Source organism: Myxocyprinus asiaticus, chromosome 3 (genome assembly GCF_019703515.2).
Source record: "Myxocyprinus asiaticus isolate MX2 ecotype Aquarium Trade chromosome 3, UBuf_Myxa_2, whole genome shotgun sequence".
In the NCBI taxonomy this organism is placed as follows: Eukaryota; Metazoa; Chordata; class Actinopteri; order Cypriniformes; family Catostomidae; genus Myxocyprinus; species Myxocyprinus asiaticus.
This window is the reverse complement of record NC_059346.1, coordinates 65280306-65303744: the sequence shown is the minus strand read 5'-3', so window position 1 is coordinate 65303744 and position 23439 is coordinate 65280306. Positions and strand designations below refer to the sequence as shown.

The 23439-nt window shown below is 38.2% G+C and overlaps 1 protein-coding gene across 1 annotated transcript; it reads right to left on the bottom strand.

The window, feature by feature from the left end:
* Positions 1 to 10366: 10366 nt before the first annotated feature.
* On the bottom strand, positions 10367 to 22432 carry LOC127426222 (LIM/homeobox protein Lhx3). Its single transcript, XM_051672894.1, has 6 exons — positions 22153 to 22432; positions 15031 to 15202; positions 14743 to 14945; positions 13721 to 13872; positions 12474 to 12645; positions 10367 to 11558 (listed from the first exon to the last, which is right to left on the bottom strand). The coding sequence occupies exons 1-6, from the start codon at positions 22220 to 22222 to the stop codon at positions 11134 to 11136; spliced, it is 1194 nt and encodes a 397-aa protein (XP_051528854.1). The 5' UTR covers positions 22223 to 22432; the 3' UTR covers positions 10367 to 11133.
* Between the last annotated feature and the right edge of the window lie 1007 nt (positions 22433 to 23439).

Sequence of the window (23439 nt, the reverse complement as noted above, 5' to 3'; positions counted from 1 at the left end):
ATTTGGAAGGGAATATTAAAAGTGCCGAGGCAGAGCTGAAGCGCCGAATGTCGTCTAATGGTCTCAGAGAATTGACCCGACTGAAATACAGATATAATACTATATTGTCACGGAAATTTTGGCTATTCAGGGCAAGACAGTCATACTCTGAGTCAGGGGACAAAGCAGGGAAGCTTTTGGCTAGATATATAAAGCAGAGAGAGTCTTTTCTACCATTCCCTCAGTGAAATCTGCTGGTGGTGAAATATTTACGTCGGCCATTGATATTAATAATGCTTTTAAAAAATTCTATCTTGATCTCTATAGTTCCACATCTTTGTCTACCGATGAAGATATTAGAAACTTTGTGGAACCATTAGAACTCCCTAAACTGACGACTGAGCAAAACAAATGTCTTGGTTATGAGATAACCTTGGAGGAGCTTGGCGAGGTAATTAAGGCCTTGCCTACAGGCAAGGCTCCGGGGCCAGATGGTTTTGCTGCTGAATTTTTTAGATCTTATGCTACAGAACTGGCTCCACTTTTGTTAGAAGTTTATGCGGAATCATTAAAGAATAGAAAGCTTCCTCCAACCATGACACAAGCCCGGATCAGTCTGATTCTTAAAAAGAACAAAGATCCAACTGAGTGTAAGAGTTACCTCCAATTTTCCTGATCCAGCTAGACGTAAAAATATTGTCAAAAATTCTGGCTAACCGATTAAGTAAAGTTATGACATCTCTTATATATATAGATCAGGTGGGGTTATTCGGGGCCACAGTTCTTCTGATAACATTAGGCGTTTTATCAATATCATGTGGTTAGTGGCGAATGATCGGACTCTGGTCGCTGCCATCTCACTTGACGCCGAAAAGGCTGTAGGGCTTTACTGGTTGTTTAGATCAGTGTTACTATCAGAAATAATTAATAATTATTTCTTTAGTTATTAATTAATATTTACATTAATTAATTGAATCTAACTCATTTAAACCTCATATGGGGCTCCAGTAAATGTAGTGCGCTACGTTTAGGAGTGGGTTTGGTTATTAGCAATAATTAATAATTATCAAAGACAATTATTAATTATAAAAATCAATAGAACATTGATGAGAATCAATGTTAGCTTTTCTAATCCTTTAAATCAACAATTATCAAAGATAATCGTTAATTGTTAACATCGATGAAACATTAATTAAAAATAACACTAGCTTATTGATCATTCAAATTCAACAATCATCAAAGATAATTATCAATTATCAAAAATCAATAGAATATTAATAAGGATTAACATTGATGGGGCACCACCCTGGAATCAGGGACTAACAACCAGATAGTATAACAGTCTCAATATTAGACTGTTTTCTTAGGAAAATCGGCATCCGAAGAATATCGATTTTCAGAAAAAAAACAATGAATGAAGGCTTGAATCCGAGCACTGACATCCCGTCAGCATGACACAGGTGTATGCAAAACAAACCAAAACACTTCTCTTTGTAATATAACAAAGTTTATTTATGCAGTAATATCAATTAATAGTTAATACAATGCAGTCAATAAACTTCTGACTTACAACTACAAACTAAACAGTGATATAATTAGATATGGTAACAAAAATAATCCTATAACACATAAGGTGTGTGTGTGTGTGTGTGTGTGTGTGTGGTTAGTACAAGAGAGAGAGAGAATAAAGTGACGGCCCTAAAGCCGATTTCGCGATCGTGGGAGAGAAAGCAGCTGTTAGTTCATCGCTCAGAGACGCGGTGGACGGCTCGTAAACAGTCCCGCGTTCTTTGATTCTTTAATGGATAAACTCAGTTTGCCGGTCTCACCCCCAATGGCGGAAATGCACAACAGCCCACTGTGGTTGGACCACAATACAACAAATCTCATTCATGATAATTAATACCCTGAGTATTAATAATGAGCGGACATGGTGGTCCGTAAACTGTACAAGCAAAAACCTTGAAACACAAGAATAACACACTATAATATTCTATCTCTGCCCAGATGTAAACCTCTTACTTGAATCACATGAGGATGCAGAATGTGTGTTCATCCGTCCTTTAACTCCGACCCAGTTCCTTGAGGCTCGGGTGATGACGGGAGGCCATTTCCTCGCTCCGTTGGCGGGCATGGCTGCTGATTCTCGGCAGGTTGGCGGAGAACTCAGAAATGTCAACTTGATTGAAGATGGAAGAGAAATCTTTAATCTCTTCACTTCTGCAGGCAAACGGATGAAGATGCGGATTGCTCGGCGGTCTCCTTCGGATCCGTTAGAGTGTTCGGTTGAACACAGAGTAATCTCAACTCGTCCAGCGAGATGGAGATTGTATGGCCACAGTTTCAAGTAGGACGTTACTTCCTTGTGCCACAAGGTTGCACCTGAGAGCAGCGATGAGCTACGTCTTTACACGGTGAACAAAGTTGCTGGAAGCAAATCCCGGAAGCATTTCAGAGGTATTTCTACTACTGATGATGTCATGGTTTGAGGGACGTTCTGTTGTGTGCCTCATCCAATAGGAGTTGAGAGTTCAATCCTTTAGTGAGCAAGGCTTCATGGGATTTGTAGTCTGTTTTGGACTCCCTTTGTTTGATTTTGGCACGATTTTTATCAGTAAGATTTATGACTTGGTATATGGGGGTTGAGTTAAGTTTTATGACTGTGTTAGGCCTGCCTTTGTCTTCTATCTGAGTACATGAGGCCCAACATTCCCCCCTTTGGTCTGAAGAGTTGGTTGTTGTCCAGCATCTTTAGAGCAACTGAAGGTCCAAACGGTTCTTGTCGGTTCACAGTAACCTGTGGGTTACGCCATCCATGTGTTCCTGATAGGAAACTGATATGGTTGCACAGTCCATACAGTTCATTAGAGTTCACAGAGGCTTTATCATCTGGACAAAGATTGAGGCACATCTGGGCATAGAACTTCTAGCTAAATCTAAAACTACATTCATCACACATAAACATTTCAAGTTATTGGAAGGCACAGCATTAACCTTAACACAATCCTTTCTTGTTCTTTGGTCATAACGCAAAATCAAAGTAGAACCTGACATTGGTTACTAGGAACAAAATGTTAGAGGAAAGGAAGGTTAAAGATTAAAAGGCTTATCCTTGGAAATGATGGGGTTAACCTGTGGGATGGGCTCAGAATGGTGTGTAAAACACGGCTGTATGAGAAGTGAGTCCAGTCTGGCCTGTAGGTGTTGAATGTACCTGTACATGGCGTGTGCAATAATTGCGATGGTGATCCAACCACTTAGGAGGAGCCAGAGGGCAACCAAACTGATAGGGTGTTCTCAGTAAGATGACGATCTGCTCATGTGACTAGGAAATATAGTGGTCAAGCCAGTCGGTTTGAGACTGAACTTCACTAATTTCATCCCTTCAGCCTGAAGCTGGTGTTGAAGGGTGTCATCAACGGTGAGGCTGTGACCTCTAAATGCGTCCATGATCTCAATTTCTGCATCATGTTTGTTGACGTTGAGATGATGGAGGACAATATTGTCAGTGTGCACGGTGGCTCCTTGGGGAACCATTAAGAACACTGTTTGGTTTGGTATCCTTAGTTTAATGGCTGTATCATGGCAGTCGTATGACATTGGGACTTCGGTGGCTGGTGTGTTAACGAGCCAGTGATTGCCTGCTCGCTCTACCCTTGTCTCTGTTCCTTCATCTTTGATGGACATGCTACCTTGACACTTGTTCAGGGAATTCGGCTCTTAGGCCACAGTGGTAGTTAGTCACCTCTCTAGCAAAGGGGTTGCATTTTGACAAACCCAATGAATGTACTTTGTCTTGGTACACATGTTTAGGTTAGGGATAAGGTAGAGCGAGGGGTCCTCATCATGGTAGGTGAGTGTTGGTGGTGTTTTGAGGAGAATGTGTGCATTACCTCTCTGAAAACCAACATTAAATACAGACTTTAGTCTATATATATTCTGCCTATGACGGTAGATTGAGGATAAATCCTATTTTGAGGTTCTGAGGATTTACATGGATTGGAATTTCAATGCCAAAACTATATGCCAGGTGTATCTGTGAAGGTTGCACCATGGAGATAGTAGCAGATCTAAGGATTTGTTCAACAAGGTCTAGGGAGACCAGGAAAGCTGGAATCCTTCCACCACTCAGACTGTTGACTGAGGAGCTAATTTCCCTGAGGTCCTGCATTAGATCTCTAATGATACACGCATAAGTTGTTTTATCTGACAAAGTCCCTAAAGAGTGCAAAGTGTTATTGATAAGAACGGAGTGCAAATTTACAGTGACTATAGTACCCTGAAGGGTTTTACCCAGGCCCTGTAATTGTTCTTATTGGAGTCGTTGTCTCTGCTGGATTTTTGGAAGAAGGCAACTTGTCCATCTGAAGCTGGCAAACTGTTTTCTGGACCAAGTGGTTTCGGTATGTCAACCTGAGCCCACATGTCCACAATGGCAGTCAATGAGAGGAGCCAATCGGTTCAGTAGGTCCTGGCCAATTAACAGTGGTTCCATATTAATGGGACATATGTAAACAGGGTGTACTAGTGTCATCCCTTGAAAGGTGTCAATCCAGGCCCGTTTTGTGATAGACGACCTATCTTGCGTGTAGCTTGTAATGCTTACATTGCAGGTCTCTGTCTAAAACGGTTTGCCAAGGGAGAGCTTTGCTCTAGCCACCTCTGCGAAGGTGTTGGAACCTATTAGACTATTTTGGAACCGGTGTCGAGTAGTGCATGGGAGCTGAATGACCCATGTGTCAGGCATTGCCCTTACGATACAGATCGCCCAAGAAGGTCAGAAAAGGAGGGTTTAGCATGTTAGGAGTGACTGTTTTGGGGAGCAACTTGGACACTGTTCCCCTTTTCCCAACCTACAAAGTAAACTTTGGCGTTAACGGGAGGGGGTACATCGTCTAGTCATACTGACGGGATTTCAGTGCCGTGTTCCTTTGAGGAGGTCGACGGACCTGGTGAACAACGGAGCATGTCAAGCTAATGTCAAGATAATTGTCGATGTTTGAATCTCAATTAACTGGGTCAAAGCGTTCTATGTCCCCTGCGAGGGACTCAAGTTATCGAACACGCAAGCGTTGGTGTCGGTATGACCACGGGCCGTCCGAGTCATCTGAAACACCATAGTCACTCAGATCGCTATAGCGATGAGGACGACTTCCTCCCCTTTGTAATGGGGAAGGAGTCCAGTCAACAAATGGGGGTGGACCCCGGGTTGCGTACAGCTCCCTGGCTAATGGTATCTTCGAGCCGCTTACACTACTCTGGGCTTGAAAATAATTGTCCCCCCTCCGTGGTGTGGAATCAGTCGGTTTGAAACGCACGGAGGCGTGACTGAAAACTGACTGTGGAGGGTAACTGTAAGGAGGGGCACATGCATCCAACCAGCAGGCCGCTGGAGAAGCTTGAAAGGTGTCTTGGAGGACGAAGTCAGAGACTGTACCACTAGGGGCAGCTCGGCTCCTAGGGTGTGTCCCTGGGTTTCTCAGGGGCACGTTTCTACGTGTAGCGCTAAAGAGGGGGCCCTCTTCTATGTCAGATGTTGTGCTGTGTGTTTCAGCTGCACTTACCTGATCTGACTCTACTCTTAGCTGGGCAGCTTGAAGCTGCCTGTGCAGGGCTTCGTTTTCCTCCTGCATCCGGGCATTATCTTCCTGTGCCTGGACTCAGCTTGGGTGCACCTAATTTCTTGGTGCAGGCTGAGATTTTCCTTCTGCACCGCTTTGTAGCTGCTCTGCAGCTGCGCGAGCTGGGCCTGGTGCTCGGGGGTTGCAGTCGGGTTTTACGGTGATGAAGAAGGAACATTTGGCCCACTAGGTCCAGGATTGTGCTCTTTGGCTTCCCGACTGGGTTGTTGACATAATCAACTAGTTCCTGCAATGCTTCATCACAACGACTAATATTGTAGCCATTAAGGTTATCTCTTTCCTCTACAGAGAGACAGAGGACAGCAGCGACCACAGCTTGAAGCGCTGGGTCGACTGACCTCTGTGGAGCTTCAGCTCCAGTCACGTGGGGCGATTGGTGACTCATTTTACTGGACAGTAAAAATTCTTGCGACACAGTGGCTCTGATAGCTTGTTGTTTTACAGTTTCTATAATGCTGACACGAACGCACAGGTAAGAGGCTTCGACCTGTGGCTTACAGTCTACTGTTATGTAATGTGCAAATTTCACTGTGTTCTCTCTTTGGTAGACGTTGATGAAGTGACTTGGCACCTCTCTGTAACATCTAGATGAAAGCATTAGGAGTTAAATAACAACAACAGCAGATTTTAAGCAGACTATAGTAAATTTACCAACCCCTAATTCACTCTTAAGAGCACTTTCACACCACATTGGCTTATGTTTGGCAAGTTGTGAGAAATAAATTGTCAAACAGAACCAAACTTTGAAGTAAGGATTCAAGTTATTACTTTGGATTCTTATGCATACACACTGTGACAGAACTGGCATGTAGGATGCCTCACACGGGGCACCAATTATTATGTAGGGCTTTACTGGTTGTTTAGATCAGTGTTACTATCAGAAATAATTAATAATTATTTCTTTAGTTATTAATTAATATTTACAAGGCATTTGATATGGTAGAATGGGATTATCTTCTTAAGATTTTGGAAATATACGGGTTTGGGAATACTTTTATTGGATGGATCAAGTTACTTTATAGACAACCAGTAGTGGTGGTACAAACAAATGGGTTGCCCTCTTTCCCCATTATTGTTCTGTCTTGTCTTGGAACCATTAGCAGCCGCGATAAGAATGGAGGATGATTTTCCAGGGGTGATGGCGGAGGTGTGGCGCATAAGCTTTTGCTTTACGCAGATATTTTATTATTTGTCTCCGACCCCACTAGATCTATACCTTGCCACCACAGAATCATTAATTCCTTTTCTAAGTTCTCGGGATACAGAGTCAATTGGTCTAAATCCGAAGCTTTGTCTCTGACAGCGTTCTGCCCTCTGACTGCTTTCCAGCTGGGCTCCTTCCAGTGGATTTACCACAGGTGGACTCCAATCAAGTTGTAGAAACATCTCAAGGATGATCAGTGGAAACAGGATGCACCTGAGTTCAATTTTGAGTGTCATGGCAAAGGTTGTGAATACTTATGTACATGTGTTTTTTTTTTTTTTATTTTATTTTTTTAATAAATTTGCAAAGATTTCAAACAAACATCTTTCACGTTTTCATTATGGGGTATTGTTTGTAGAATTTTGAAGAAATTAATGAATTTAATCCATTTTGGAATAAGGATGTAACAACAAAATGTGGAAAAAGTAAAGTACTGTGAATACTTTCCAGATGCACTGTATATGAGAGTGGAGTGTTGAGATCTTTTGAAAATTTAGTTCAACATTTTGGGATTCCCAGATCTCAGTTCTATAGATATTTACAGCTGTGCCACCTGCGCTCACCCCCTAAAGTGGCAGATACTCTGGGAGTGGTGATTACTGCTTTTGGTCGTGAGGCATCAGTGTATTACTCCCTGCTATTTCAGAGTCTGGGGGACGGAGCTTCAACTTCTCTCAAGAAATTATGGGAGAAAGATTTATATTTGGAATTGGAGGAGGAAGTGTGGGCTAGAATTCTAAAAAATGTCAAGTCTGCATCCAGAGATACAAGGGTGCGCCTTATACAATTTAAGATTTTACATAGATTCTATTTGACCCCCTCTAGATTGTATAGGCTTGCTCTTAAAGACACACCTACCTGCTGGCGATGCCAGTCAGAAGACGGAGACACAACCCATGAAAGTTGAAAGTTCAGAGTTTTTGTGTGATATTTTAGGCACTCGAATTTCACTCTGCCCCAGACTCTGTATTTTGGGTGATGGGGCGGTCATACATTTTGGGGATAAACACATAAAAAACTGGGTTCTGACCAGCATTATGGTGGGCAGGCAAATTATTTTAATGTGATGGAAGTCGGATAAGGCACCCTCATTTCCAGAGTGGTGTGCAGAGATGGGGAGTGTGGCTGCTTTTGAAGGGATGGCAAGCAGAAGGCTGGTGGTTCAGAACTTGTTCGACAGGAAGTGGGGTAAATACTTGGTGTTTTGGGGGGACTTTCGTGCAGGGGCTGGGGAGAGAGGTTTTGTTTTAATTATATATGATTATTATGTTTTTTTGTTTGTTTTTTTGAGTGTGTGTGTATATATTTGTGAGGACAGAGGTGTTCGTTGGGGGTTAGGGTGGGTTTGGTGATTGGGGAGGGGGAGGGGTATGGGGGGGTTAAATGTTAAATGTTCAGTGTATACATGTTGTGTTTTTTTATTTTGTTATATATTTATGAATCAATAAAAATGTTAATAATAATAATAATAAAAAATAACTAATACAACAAAATGAAGATCAAATGATATGCTTTAGGTGTGTAACTGATGCGTTTTTGTGTATTTTATTCTTGTACTGCCATAGAGAATGAAGAGGAATGTAGTTTTGTTGGTTTATGAGGCCAGGTTTATGAAGCATATAAATGTGTATTATTTTCTTGCAAGCTTTATCATATTATTCTTCAAAGATCATTATTTTGGAAAGTCTACGCTAAAAAAAAATCCAGTTGTGTCAAAAATATAAAATCCCATTGGCATGCTTTTACGAGATGAGAGCTCATGTATTGTCATTGTTGACAGTAGGAAACTGGATTTCTAAATGGATTTCTACCTTCATCTACCTCTTTCAGATTTCTGAAATCTCACTGGACTTGCATGTGCTGCTGCCAAGGTTAAGGTTATAGGTAGGATAGGGCTGGGGATAGGGTTAGGTTAGGGGTATGTGGTTAGGGGTAGGGTTACTGCAGCACTCCAAATAAACACAGTGCATGAATATTGCATGTGAATCTTGCAAGACTGGTAATTATGACATTGTGGTGGCATTCATAGGAGCTTTTGTTAATACAATAATTCTGGCATGATTTAAAGGCAATGATACTCTGATATGTTGGCCCAGCTAATCTTCTGTTTGGGAATTTTTTATGTATTTCAGACCCTCAAAAACCAAAAAGAGAGAAGATATTATAAGTTACTTGGGGATACAGTATTACAGATACAGACTTTGAATAAGTAAACAAAAAAAAAAAGGAAATTCACATGGGGCTCCTGATCCTTCACTTGCTAATGTACATTGTAAATTTGTTTTGTAATTTTAAAGGTAAAAATGCTACAGTAAAAAAAAAAGTTAATTGGTAAATGGGTAGTTACCTTAAAATATACTGTAAAATACATGTAGTTTTATGGTAAAATGTTGTATATGTAAAATGTTACATATAATTAACATTAAAAATGTATATTATATTTAACAAGAGAGTATATGTACTTTTTACGGTAAATTATTGTTAAAAGTATGGTAAAAAAAAAAGAATCGGGCATTCCCAGAATTCCCTGTGTGACCCATCACATTTAATTATATTTTATGAGAATATTTATATTTCTTCTTATTTTTAATATCAGTTATTTACATTGGGGTGTTCTGTGTTATATTTGATGTAGTTTAGTTAATGTTTATTACATTATTTTAATTTCACAAGTGTTACCCTGACGGTGTTTAGTATTTGTGTGAGTGACACTGAGCACTGTCTCTACATGTTTATTGGTCATTGCTCCTGAAAGAGCCACTATTGATGAACTTCATGTTATCATGTGCTCTTCTGTAATTACTACGGTGATTAACAATGCATTATAAAGTGAAAAGCAGAATTGTACAGTTTCAGAAGGTTAATATATCAAGTTTATTATTTAATAATATAAACGACGGTACTGCACAGTAAAATATACAGGCATCAAAATTACATCCAGTAAAGCCTGAAACGTGGTTACCGTATTTTTTACATTCAATTTCTGACAACCACAGCTGCCATTTTTTTTTTTTACCGTAAATTTAACAGGATTTTTTTTTACAGTGTATTGATTATTTCTGTCCCGTTGAGGTATCTGGGTAAACATGGCACGCTTATCTCCAAATTGACATATTGCAGTGCCATCTGCATCGAATTTCTGTACTAAAGAGGCGTTGAACTCTTGATACGGCTTTGGTTGCAAGCCAGACCGGCAGTTTGCCGACTCAGCCAGATCTCTCGATTGCTCCGGGTCCATTATCTGTGCCCTGATATAAGATCAATGTGATTAATCTTGGAAAAAAAAGAAATAAATATCCAAGACCGGTCTAACCCTCTCGCTGCCAAATGAGCCACTGGAGAAACTTTTTGGGATCGAATGGCCACCCCGTCTTTAAGGAACGCATAACAATGGGACGGCTATAAAAAAAACCAGAAATCTGCATCCTTTTAACAAATGAAAGAATCAAAAGCACAAGCCTGAAATGATAAAGATCAGTCCAGGAAGCAATAGCTACTATAGGATTTCACTGACAAATTTATTAAAGACCTGTATCACTTAATCATCATCAGAAAGAATAAATAAGACATAACATTTTTTACACGTAAACAAACACATACAGGAGCCGTGGCCCCTCTCGGCCAGATGTTTCCAACAGAGCAATAGCTGGAAATTAAAAAGATACATCTGAAAACACATAAATGCATAGAAGTACTCCTATTGAATAGCAAGAGACAACAACTACAACTTGTCTATCCCTGTTGTGAAACATACACAAAGTCCTAATGTATCTGCGTATCTCATATTGTCCAAGGAGGTCGTATAAAAATAAAGACTCCACATTGATAAATATAATGTATATAGACATTTGGCAATGACCAGACATTTTGAACAAAACTGGTGACATCACATTTATACATCAATAACAGCAACGATGGATGATGATTGGGGCATCTTCTTAGTGGACGGAGTCAAATTTTTCAATTGTGCGTACTGTCTTTAGACTGTCGATGCTGTATAATTTTGTTATGGTAGAGAGATGTTGCTGTAAGGTGTGTGTTTGGGAAAGATGTCAGGTTAAACCTCTTCTTAATGCTGTTGTCCTTGTACAGCCGAACAGAAGTCAAAAACCTTAGCGAGACTTTTTAGCTTGAGAAATTTGAAAATTACTTAGCGATGGACCTAACTCTTCTCTCAATGCCAATGACATAATAAAAATAAAAAAATGATTGAACAGACCAAAAGTGAAGAATCAAGGTTTAAACGTCAGGTATCCACTGTATAATCCCTGTCCAAATTTTTGGTCTCTCTCCAAATCTTCAAAGATATCAGAACTGGGCATGGTCCACTTCATCCAACCAGGATGATGGGCTCGCAGGGAAGTCTGGGTACCCACTGCTGCTTCCCGTGGATAAATCAGAGCTCGGACCATTCCCACCGCCCATCATCCGAACTCCTGCTGTCATATTTGGCCCTCCGCTCTGACCCACCATGGGCAGGCCTGACTCTGGGTAGACCAGACTGGAGATGAGCTGCTGGTTTCGTGGAAGAGCCTGTAGTGATCCTGGAGACTGCGGAAGGCTGTACGGACTGCTGGCTTTGATGTCATGGTATGGCTCCTGCGAGGGCAGCATACTGCCATGCTCCAAAGGGAATGATGCATGACCTCCACCCTGTCGACTCAGAGCTGGAGAGCTCTCGCTCAGACTGCTGTAAATGCCGTTGGAGTGACCGAGCTCGGACATGGGCTCATCTGTACATGCCAAAGGGGAAAAAGGAAAGTGAGCTGTGGATCGTGCAATTTAAATGCTGAGCCACTGAAAAAAAAAAAAAAAAATACCACAGAACATATTATCAATTATCTAAAACATTAGCTGGGGTTCATATACAATTGTTACATTTTTTAAGTGCATTTCTAAAAATTCAACTAAAAAAGTGTGACATTGCACATTTCCATCTACTACATAATGTGCATTAACTTGAGGAAGCCCGTCTTTTCATGATGGAGCAGCTAAATGACCTTGCTTTGGTGAGAAACGTATTTGCAGTATTGAAGCAATTGTACATTGTTTTATAAAATACTGCCAGGAGTCGCCACAGAATAAGTGTGATTTCAAAAATAATGATGTCTAAAATGCCTGCTATGCTCATATGCCACAATACGCCACCTCCGTATACCTAGGTTCAAAACTGTTCTGGTGGATTGTGAGAACGAATGCTGGCAAGAAAAACTCTGGGCAGATATCACTGAAAAAACACCATAAATTAACAAGGAACTATGCTTCTAACCACTAGTGGAGGGCTGTAGTTCTCCACTTGTGGTTACTACACCACATCATTTTTATGATGCTGTGTGTGAATGTTCATTGGAACTATGGTTTAGGGAAACACCAAATGGTTTAACACTGTTGGAAACAATGAAACTTGCGATCATTAGTTGGCTAACAATGCTTCTAGATCAGAGATGATTCACATGACAACATTTCATTCAAAGCGAAAAACAATACAGTATGGTAAATTAAGATCGGAAAAGAGACAATATTAGAAGACTGTGTATTTAAGCGGGGTCTGCAAACACTTTGGGGTCATGAAAACTAAAACTCCAGGCTTTCATTCTAAATCAATGAAACACACTATTTTTGTTTAATATTTTCTGGAGCAAACGTACCTGTGAATGAAACCTCTGCATCACTGTCCATGCCCTCCTCTTGAGTGCTGTCTTTATCTGATTTAGAGCTCCCGCGTGACCTCTTCATGTTCCTGAAATACTGACCCCATCTCTGTCTGCCAGCATCCTTCTTCAACCTCTTCTCCTTTGCTCTTCTGTTTTGAAACCAGACCTGTGCATAGACATTATTTATTTTAACAGGATTTCAAACCTTCTACTTGATCTCACAAAACATAACGGCTACAGAAAAGGCACACATTTGGATAATCCTCATATTCTCAGTATGTTCATTCTAATGATAATCTATTAATTTTTACATTTAGCTTATGTTTTTGGAGCTATTTGACTCTCGGAATTACGCCAATTTTTTTTTTTTTTTTTTTTAGATCATAAAGCTGCTCTAGAGTCTTTTATTATGAGTAGGATGTGTCGCATCACTTTAAGAAAAAAATAAAAATAAGATTTTCGAGGAATTGGGACTTCTTTTGCTAACTTTGACACTAACTACCATCGACAGAGGATTTATTTTGAATGTATGTAATTTATTGTGTTTTATTTTTGATGTAATTTACTGAAACGTAGATACAAATGACCCAACATGACCACATTCTGGTTAAATTGTGTCTATCCTGTAAAATTCAGCGTGATTCACTAACATTTATCGCGTTTCATTTCACGCCAAACTGAGTCAGTATTTCTTCAATGTATTCCAAATAAAACGATAGACTTATAATACAAATTATTAAATTATTGTACGGGCTACATAAAGACGATAAAGATTATTAAAGATCCAAAAGTCATTTTTGGTGACCAATGAAGTATATGCTTTATGTAAATGCTTCATAATTTTTAACAATATATAAATCTTCAATGATATGCAATTATTCCTTTAAGTTACTTAAGCTTTTTTAATTGTACTAATAAATTAAAAGTATATTCGAAGCGAAAAAAGAAACTATCTTCGCCTCTCCATGTAACATGTTTTGTTAGGTAAAATAAAGAAAGTGCCGTATGTGGTAACTCTAAATGAATGAATGATTGAATGAATGAGTTCATCTAAACTAATTGTAAACTAAAAGTTACTCATATTATTTAAACGACTGGATCAACCTGACTACATTAGGTTACACCAACGAAAGTTTTGAAGTTCAGATCATCATCGCCCGTTTTTACTTTTTACAGTGTCCTCTTCATGAATATTTGTTGGGTTTAAATGGTTTGAGAATGAGAAGTAATGTTAATGTTACCTGCACCACCCGCATGTCGAGGCCGGTCTCTGACGACAGCTGCTCCCGGACATGTCGCGCGGGTTTCGGTGAATTATTATACGCGTTCTTCAGCGTCTCCAGCTGTTTGGCGGTGATTGTCGTGCGGGGTCTTTTTGCAGTCGAATCCGCTTCTAAATATATAACAAACATATTTTGATTCAACAAATAAATATATTTCTTAATCATATATGCTTTTTTAAACACCAATAGCATCGTATCAAATTTGAGGAGTAATTCACTAATGTAAAATGTGCATCATGTGGGAAAATCTAGAATAATAATAATAATAATAATAATACAAAAAAAAAAAAAAAATAGGTAGGTATTCTATTCTATTCTATTCTATATTAATAGAAACGCCAGGACTAATCTTAAGGAATGTACTCTAATATGTAATTATTCAGTGACGTTCGGTGAAGCCCAATGTAATTGTATCTACTCAGTGATTGATAAAAAGGTGTCTTCCAGGCCATTTTGTAGGCTATATTCACAAAAGCCCATTTCCAAATAATCCCCATTGTCGTCCGATTTGTCTAGTATTAAATCGCTGCATGGCAGAAAACTGCCCCGAATGCAGATTCATCTCTCTGCTTCATACATCAGCTGTAGTGCACCGGACTGCATGTGTTTGCTTGTGTATGGCGTTGGCACTTATCGATTTGGAGGCTGGCGAGTTCGCAATTACCTGAGCTGGGTCAAACGTTTATGGACGAGTCCACGACCAACAAGATTAAGATCAGAGTTAAAAGCAGCCAATCAATATGAGGTCATCGAATGAAAAGTAAAACAATTAAGACTTTGATGGAACTCTGCTTGCTCAAATGAAACTGCATTCTATCGAAATTCCCGGATTTTCTCTTTCACAAAACAAAACACACCGTCAACTTGAGAAGCAGTCAACCACGACTCATCTATAAATGGTGAATAAACCAGTTGGCATATATTAAGCCTATTATTAAACGACTGTAACATAATGTCAACCCCTGTACGTGTGAATGTACCTCTCTGTTTGGCGGTCTCATAATCGGCTTTACACACCAGTCGACTGTCCTCCATCAGGTAATACTCGTCACCTGTGGCCAGCTGCCTTTTACACACGATACACGCAAAGCAGTGCAGGTGATACACGAAGTCCTGCGCCCTCCGAACCACCTGTGTCGGCGGAATACCCTGCTGACACGCGGCGCACTTGGTCCCGAATCTCCTTTTGACAATCATGCAACACATCGGTTAAATTTCAGTCATGTAGCGTGAGTACACATGAATAAACTCTGATAAATGTCACTCACTTGAAGAAGTCATCTTTGCAGTAGACACTGTCGCCTCGACTGAAGCATTTTTCGGCCAGCTGTGACTGACAGTCGCTGCATTTCAGACATTTGCTGTGCCAGTGTCGATCCAAAACCTTCAGGATGAAACGGTCCGCTATGTGCTGGTTACATCCCGCACACACAGGAATATCTGCAGACAGAAAAAACGAGAAAACCTTTAGTATTACTGTCAGAGTAATCTGCACCCACACCTTTCTTTTTATTAATATATTAGCAAATATATTCATATATAATGAAATATTTATCACATTAATCAATAAATTAATTTCATAATAAATAAAATAAAAAAATAAGTTTACTGAAAACAGCCTTCACCATGTCTGGCAATGATAATTATTCTAGTACTATTTTAAACAGCTATTTAAACATTCATATTTAAATACTATAGTATAGGCATAATATAATAATAGTACTTAATAAATAACCTACCCAGACAGAAATCTGGTATACACCATGTTCCAAATTATTTTGCACATGCTATTTTTGTTTGTTTTTTCCGAAACAGTCAGTATGATTAAGGATTTTATTTTATCCTCAAGTATTTTACAATGTGGATGTTATTACATGTGAAATAACTGATAATGTCAACAGCTTTATTGATATTTTGAAGAAAAAATAAAGAAAAAAGAAAAAAAAAATATGTTGTTCCAAATAATTATGCAGAATGCACTTTTGAAAACATTCAATGGGTTATAATGAACTCAAAACAGAAAACATATGTGCTGCATGGACAGATGATTTTTAAAAAAATAAACACAATTTAAAACAAAAAACCTATTTACAGTTCACGTTACTTATTAATATATGAGCCCTTCTTTGAGATGACTTCCACAACTCTCTCATCCATTGAACTTGTAAGTCCATGTATAGTTTCTGCCAGTATTTCATTTGAGGATGCCAGTATTGCCTCCCAGAACTGTTGTTTGGAGGTATACTGCCGCTCACCCTCATAGATTTTTCTTTTAGGATGCTCCACAGGTTCTCAATAGGATTGAGGTCAGGGGATGATGGTGGCCACACCATGATTTTTTCTCTTTTTATGCCCATAGCAATCAAGGAGTCAGTGGTGTTTTTTTTTTCAGCATGGGATGGTGCATTGTCCTGCATGAAAATCATTTTATTTAGGAAGGCACGATTCTTCTTTATATACCATAGCAGAAAATGGTCTGTTAGGAACTCCACATATCTTGCAGAGGTCATTCTGACACTGTCAGGGACCCTAAAGGGACCTACCATCTCACTTCCCAATATTCCAGCCCAAATCATCACTCCACCACCTCCTTGCTGATGTCTCAATCTTGTTGGAACAGGGTGGCCATTCATCAACCATCCAGAACTTCAACCATCTGGACCATCCAGTGTAGCACAGCATTCGTCAGTGAATAAAACTGTTTGAAAATTCGTCTTCATGTAATTCTGTGCCCACTGCAAACGTTTCTCTTTGTGAGCTTTGGTTAGTGGTGGCCGAAATGCAGCTTTATGCACAACTGCCAGCCTCTGAAGCATCCTGCATCGAGAGGTTCTTGGGACTTCAGAGACACCAGCAGCTTCAAATACCTGTTTGCTGCTCAACAGTGGCTTTTTTATAGCTGCCCTTTTAATAACATTAATTTGTCCGACAGAAACCTTTCTTAAGCCTTTATCTGATCGAATTCTTCTGTGCTGTGAATCATTCACAAATCTTTTGACAGTTCGATGATCTCTATTCAGTTTTCGCAATATATCAATTGTTTTCATGCCTTTTGCAAGACATTGCACTATTTCATGCTTTTCATCTTCAGAACGATCTTTCTTCCTCCCCATGTTGCATGAGAACTGGGATTTGCAACCTCTTTAAATAGGTTTCCCTTTAACTAAGATCACCTGGCAAACTAATTAACTAACCTGTCTGAGATTGGTACCAGTTATCTTAAAACATATGAGAAATAAAACAAACGAACACTTTCTTTGAAAAACTAAAACCTGAATGTTTATTTTAATGAAATCCTACTGATATGTTACTTGCAAAATACTTTGGAACATGGTGTATGTCAATATATTCAAAAAATATATGACATATGTGGTTTTCACTTATATAATAAAGTCACATGTACAGTACATTTATGCAAACATATTTTATTACAAAATAGTGCAAAAATTGGCCGTTTTCATATATGTTCCCAAATACTAATACTCAAATATATGAACCATAATTCTATATTTATGTTCATATATGGCCATATATTAGATTTCTGTATGGGGACGGCTATTTAAAACAAAATCAAACCATCGGATCAAAAGAGCGATAAAATAAAGCAAAAAGATCATTTCAGCGTGATATATTATCATTGTATATTTATTGTTATTACTGTTTATGTATTTTATTTATGGTCTGAATGGATCAAAGGTCGCATGATGTCAACTAATTAAATCTTAATCAAGTTCAATGTCGTAGTTAACTACACCGGTATATCTGTCGCTTATCAAAGAAATCACTTTAACAAAGTAAACATTATTACTATTATTATTAGGCTATTATCTAAAAAGCTCATCTTTTGCAGAAACGCCTTAGATCTATGGAGTCCCATAAAACCCCCCACTGTCATTCAGATCCAGAAAATACGCCTTTGATTACATCTTTTTTCGCTGGATCATATTGGTTCAAATCGCCTGCAGGCCTACACTCTTTCCAACCTGAAGAAACCACTCTCCACTAGTATCCACTAATCCACATATTCTGGAGCTATTGACTTTCACTACTAAATAAATAAGGCCATTGCATCTTAATTCTTACGGGAATCAAATATCTTTTGAGAGAGTAGCTCCTTTCACATCAACAGGCCGGACACGTCATTAACAGGTGCACAAGTACTTATCAATTATTCAATCAACCAACATCTCTAATGATTAGTCTATAAACCACAGAAATCTCGATTCTACCTCGGCCTTACTGAAGCCTTTACTCAGAATGGCAGGTTGTTTCTGGAAAATGAAAAATAAAGACTCACTAGAAAGTTTTTCGTTGAAGATTTTCACCTGAGATTGGTTATAAATCAGCCACTATTTTATTTGCCCGTCAAACTCAAACAAGAGAAAAGTTGGCATTTACTTGTCGAAAAAATGTAGACATATGTTGTTCTGACCCACTGTTTAAGACTTAATCCCACCGATAAACATTCATTCCTAATCCAAAGCTACAGCTGCACTACGAAAAACGTTATAAAGGAGAAATGTGAAACTGCATGAAAACAGCGGAAAGATGATCACATGAACGAATTCGACTCAAGCTAACACCTCCCTTGAAATAATATCAAGTATGATTTTCTCCGGTCATTAAAAATAAATACAAAGACCAACGAATGGCCACTCGTTGTCCCAAAATAATAACGAATAAAATATCGACTACACTAATTTACAAGCTTTGATTAAATGTAAAGTCTCTCATGCAAGATATGCATAACACAATGCATTACATTCTGTCAGATCATAATCCAAATGACAATCAGGAAACGTTTGACTGATGCTCTGGGCTCTCTTGTACCTTTCCGTAACTCCTCTCTATGCGCGAGTAAAGCCAACAGCATCTCCGTGTGATGGACTGACGGCTCTTTATTCTTCTCCATTTTCATTATTCCAATTAAAGATGACAAAACTCATTCGACAACAGTCGTTCGAGCTGTATTCAGCCCACAGCTGTAAAAATAAGCCAGCGCCTCTGCGACAGATGAATCGCGCATTGAGTTTCTGCGCCGTGTGGCTCTTGATGCGCAGTAGAAACGCCGCCTCGTTACTCTGGTGACTGATACATGAGATGGGCATCACCTGGATACAACCAGCACACGAACATCACAGTGTTTCTGATCTTAACGACCACAAAATATTCCACTGATTCACCTAATTGCGTATCAGAGGAACAGTTGACTTGAAAATAATTCATTTCCAATAATTCTTGAAGATATATTCAGCTAAACACATGTTGAGCAACAATTAGACAAGTTGTGAATGATTGTTCCCACGTAGGAAACAGCATAAAATACAGGCTACTGGCACAAGCAGGTGTGTGTCCATCACATGAATAATCCAACTTGCGAAATCTTGTTAGTGATAAAAAAAGACCTGGCAGCATGTAGCGTGTGTTTAAATCATACAAAACCACTGACAAAATTCAAACAAAATATATAAATCGCTAGACAATAATTTTTGTGAGGATACACTTCTAATGCAAATATTAGAAAACATTTATTCAGAAATTATGCGCATTGTAACTGCGTACTAATATATATATATATATATATATATATATATATATATATATATATATATATATATTAATGTGTGTGTGTGTGCCACAAGAGAAGACAAAACTGTCATTATTATCAATCTTTATATTATTTTCGATAGATTCTTTGCGACAGACACGCATCTCCCTCAAACAAACGCATTTTGCACGATGAAATGTTCAATTTCACGGAATTTCATTTTTGCATCGTTTACTTTTTTCTTTTATTTGCTTTTTCATTCTTATTTGAAGGATAATATTTTATCCTCTTATTGAAGTGGTCCAAATAAATATGTATAGGCTTATTTTACATATTAAATGTCACATATTTTGGACGAAACTTTCATAGGCTATTAAATTATTCCTAAAAAATAATCTTAAAAAAAATATTAGGCAACACTTTACAATAAGGTCGTACCATTGTTAAAAACATTCGTTAGCATGAAATAACAATGAACAATATTTTTTTCAGCACTTATTAATCTTGGTTAATTTCAACATGTACTAATTCTCTTTTCAAATAAAAATTCTATCTGTTAACATTAGTTACGAACTAACATGAACTATACACGTTTAATACATTATACTTTTATATAGTGTATGTACTTTTATTAATTAACATTAGAATAGATTAATAAAAGCTGTAAACATATGTTTTTCATGGTTAGTTCAAGATACCTAATTTATTTACCGATGTTAACTTTTTCTAATTTCCTCTGGTAAACGCACAAGTAATAAACAAATCTGCTTCCTGTCTAGATGGATGTATAATGCACGATCATTGCAGACCAAATCAAAAGCATAAATAACAATTATGATAAACAGTGCAAATCAAATGTTGGTTAACTTATCTCCCTAGAACACTCAAAAAATACGTAAGGCTATATTTAAGATTTACGCATTTCAGTTTCATCATTTAAGAGCAATGTAAGAACTGACGTTTTCGTAATTTCATTTCGTAATATATATATATATATATATATATATATATATATATATATATATATATATATATATATATATATATATATATATATATATATATGAAATTGAAATGTGTAAATCTTGAGAACTGATCAAAAATAAAATTAAAAAATAAACCTTCTGGAGTGAATTTGGCGTAATGCTTTCACGACTTAAATTTTGAAAATGAAAGATGATCTACTGAGATACACGTAAACTCTACATAAACTTTTAAATCAGATCATTCCCTGTGTCTAGATTAATTTGGGCCAGACAACTGTTTACTTTAGGAAAGAAAGGGCAGTTGAATGAAATGCTGATCGAGGAAACAAGCAGATGAATTTTATTGACACTGATCTGCGCGCCTTGGGAAATCAGCTTTAGTGCCGCTGCTGAAATCAATGCAACATTCTCACACTTTATCAAGCACATTTTGGTGAAAGGTGCTGGAGGCAGCGATGTTTCTCGTTACGTTCAGCTTTATCATTTTTATGTCGCATTGATCCGTTCACCTTTGATGTGATATAACTGACGGTGGGACGGGAATATCGTTGGAAAAGCTCACATTTTAACAACCGTTCTTGACCACGTCACTTACAGCACCATCACTCCTAATCAGAAAGAGGTTGGAAAAACGGTCACAATTTAATTTGTGCTAATTTGTGCAACCTGCTTATTGCTTTCATATCGCAATTGTTATAGGCCGCCTAACATCAACGTGCACTATGTGTTACACGGACTCACATTGTCAGGATATTTATGTCTTAAAAGCTCTGCCAACTGAATGCACAAAATATGTTCAGAACACACATAAATGTTTGTTTACTCTCATCTTCTGCCATACCTTAATTCTTTAATGCACAGCCGTAAACAGGGTGTTTTCTGGTGCAGGTGCTGCACCTGTCGGGTGGAACCCGATACAGGGTTTTAAAGGCCGTGTGTGTGGATGGAGCTTCGGTCCACTCGTGGGTCTCTCGTGACAACCGAGACAGCACTCGCTTAACATCTGTTCCGCGCGCTAACAATGTTGCTCATTACGTATTCATAACGCTTCCTACAAGCGAACGTTCAGAGCAAGAAAACAGTCGTTCTGTACCTAACAAAAGGCCAACTTTATGAAAGTTAAATGATCAGTATAAGCCAAGACGACGTGTAGAGTGTGTGAGCGAACTAATACATCAATTCCAAACATGAAATTCAGAGGAAATTCGGGTTACGCTTTGCAATTAGGTTCCATTAGTTAACATGAACTTACAATGAAAAAGTGTGTTTGTATTAACTAACATTAACAAGGATTAATAAACGCTGTAAAAATAAATATAGGGTATCGTTCACTGTTAGTTCATAATATCTAATGCATTAACTAATGTTAACAAATAGAACCTTATTAAAGGAACCAACCAAACGCTCTTAAAAACAAAGGTTCCTCAGTGGTTCTTAGATTAAACAACAACAAAAAAAAATCCACTTCTGATCAAGATTTCTTTTTAGCTGTATGATGTGGTACTGTGGAGATTCAAAGTTATTATTATTATTATTATTTGGGTAAGTTCATTATTTTAGATCAGGGTAAATTGTGCATGGGGTTTAAAGCGCCAAATAGACACGTTTTTTGTTTTTCTTTTCTTCTTGTTCTTTTTTGTGGAACGTCAAAAGGCTGTAAAACCCATTTTGGGTTAAACATGGAATTTCCCGCATAATAACGAATCTCACAACCAGTCAAACGCTTTAATGGTTCATTTGTTAATTAGTCAACTGTTGAATGGAGCTCTCGTGACTGGTTCCAGACTGTCAAATCATTTCCATGTCAAACAGCACATAAAAAAGTTGAAAACATTATGCTACCAAAGCTCTCTTACCTTGACTCGAGCTGTATCTGGAGAAATTTCCAGCGTTTTGACAACTTGATCCTGGATGTTCCAGCAACATTGTGACTCAAACGAAAATAAAGTCGCAGGAGGCCAAATGTTTTTATGATTACTGCAATGAAATAAGAGGAACAGAAAAAGGGGGGTAAAAATACTATTTCGACGCCGGAGACTTCACATCGGGCTACAACTTTTCAAATGTGTGGCGGTGTGGATTGAGTTCTTGTGTTGTTCTGAAGATTTGTGGAAGAAGGAATCTTGATGAGCTGCACTTGTTTAGCATCACAAAAGCGCGTCAGAGCTTCGCTCATGTGTGTGTCCGCGGTGCTGAAGGAGTTTGTAGACAGGTGGAGGCGTGCACACACTGAATCCCTCCCCCTCACGCCTCACCCCGCCTCCTCCACGCGTGTCTCTGAATCAAACGATCCTCCAGTTCATTTCAAACGGTAGTGTCCATCTGACATCGGAACTAAAATATCCCGACACCGTCACAACACACAGCGCATAATAACACACTAACACACATCCACTAAGTATAGCATATGGATATGGAAGTATGGCACTGTATTTTATTTTGTTTTGAATTCAATTAAATATCTCAGTAATTAAAAGGTTTGAATCATAAATGCTGTCACTAGCAGTGTTTTGCTGGTTTCAAACATCTAGTTCAAAACTGAACTGGATCACATAGCCTATTGTGAATTCTGACCTTCAAACTAAAATTTAAATATCATATTTATGTATTTAGCTGTTGTGTAAACAACTGAGCACACCATTCTGGATGCATTTGGACAAGAGTGAACTATATAATAAAAGGTTCATTCCTACAGTTCGATACCTCTCCTTAATTTCCATTGTTTATAATGTTACACACTGCTGTGTTAAATAATTGAATGATTTGAATTTATTGCACAGGTCCCAGAGCTGCACGTCAATCATCTTTGACAAAAATAAGTGAAATAAGATTTTGAAATATTTCTCTGTAAAATTAAGTGTTTCGTTTTACAATCTCTCATTAACATGTAGGATATTGCCGTGTGGTAAATGTGTCGTTTTAACACTGATAGTAAAGATTTTGTGTGTGTGTGTGTGTGTCCTTCTTGTTCACTCTGTTATGTCATGATAGCTTTTATTGATGGATGGACATGTGAATTTTATAAGTAATTTAGCTTGACCGGTATGAATTTATTACAAAAATCTTTATAACACATCCCTTTAATGATGAAACATAAAGATAGGTCTAAAAAAAGGAGATTTTTTACAAAACGTTCCAATTTC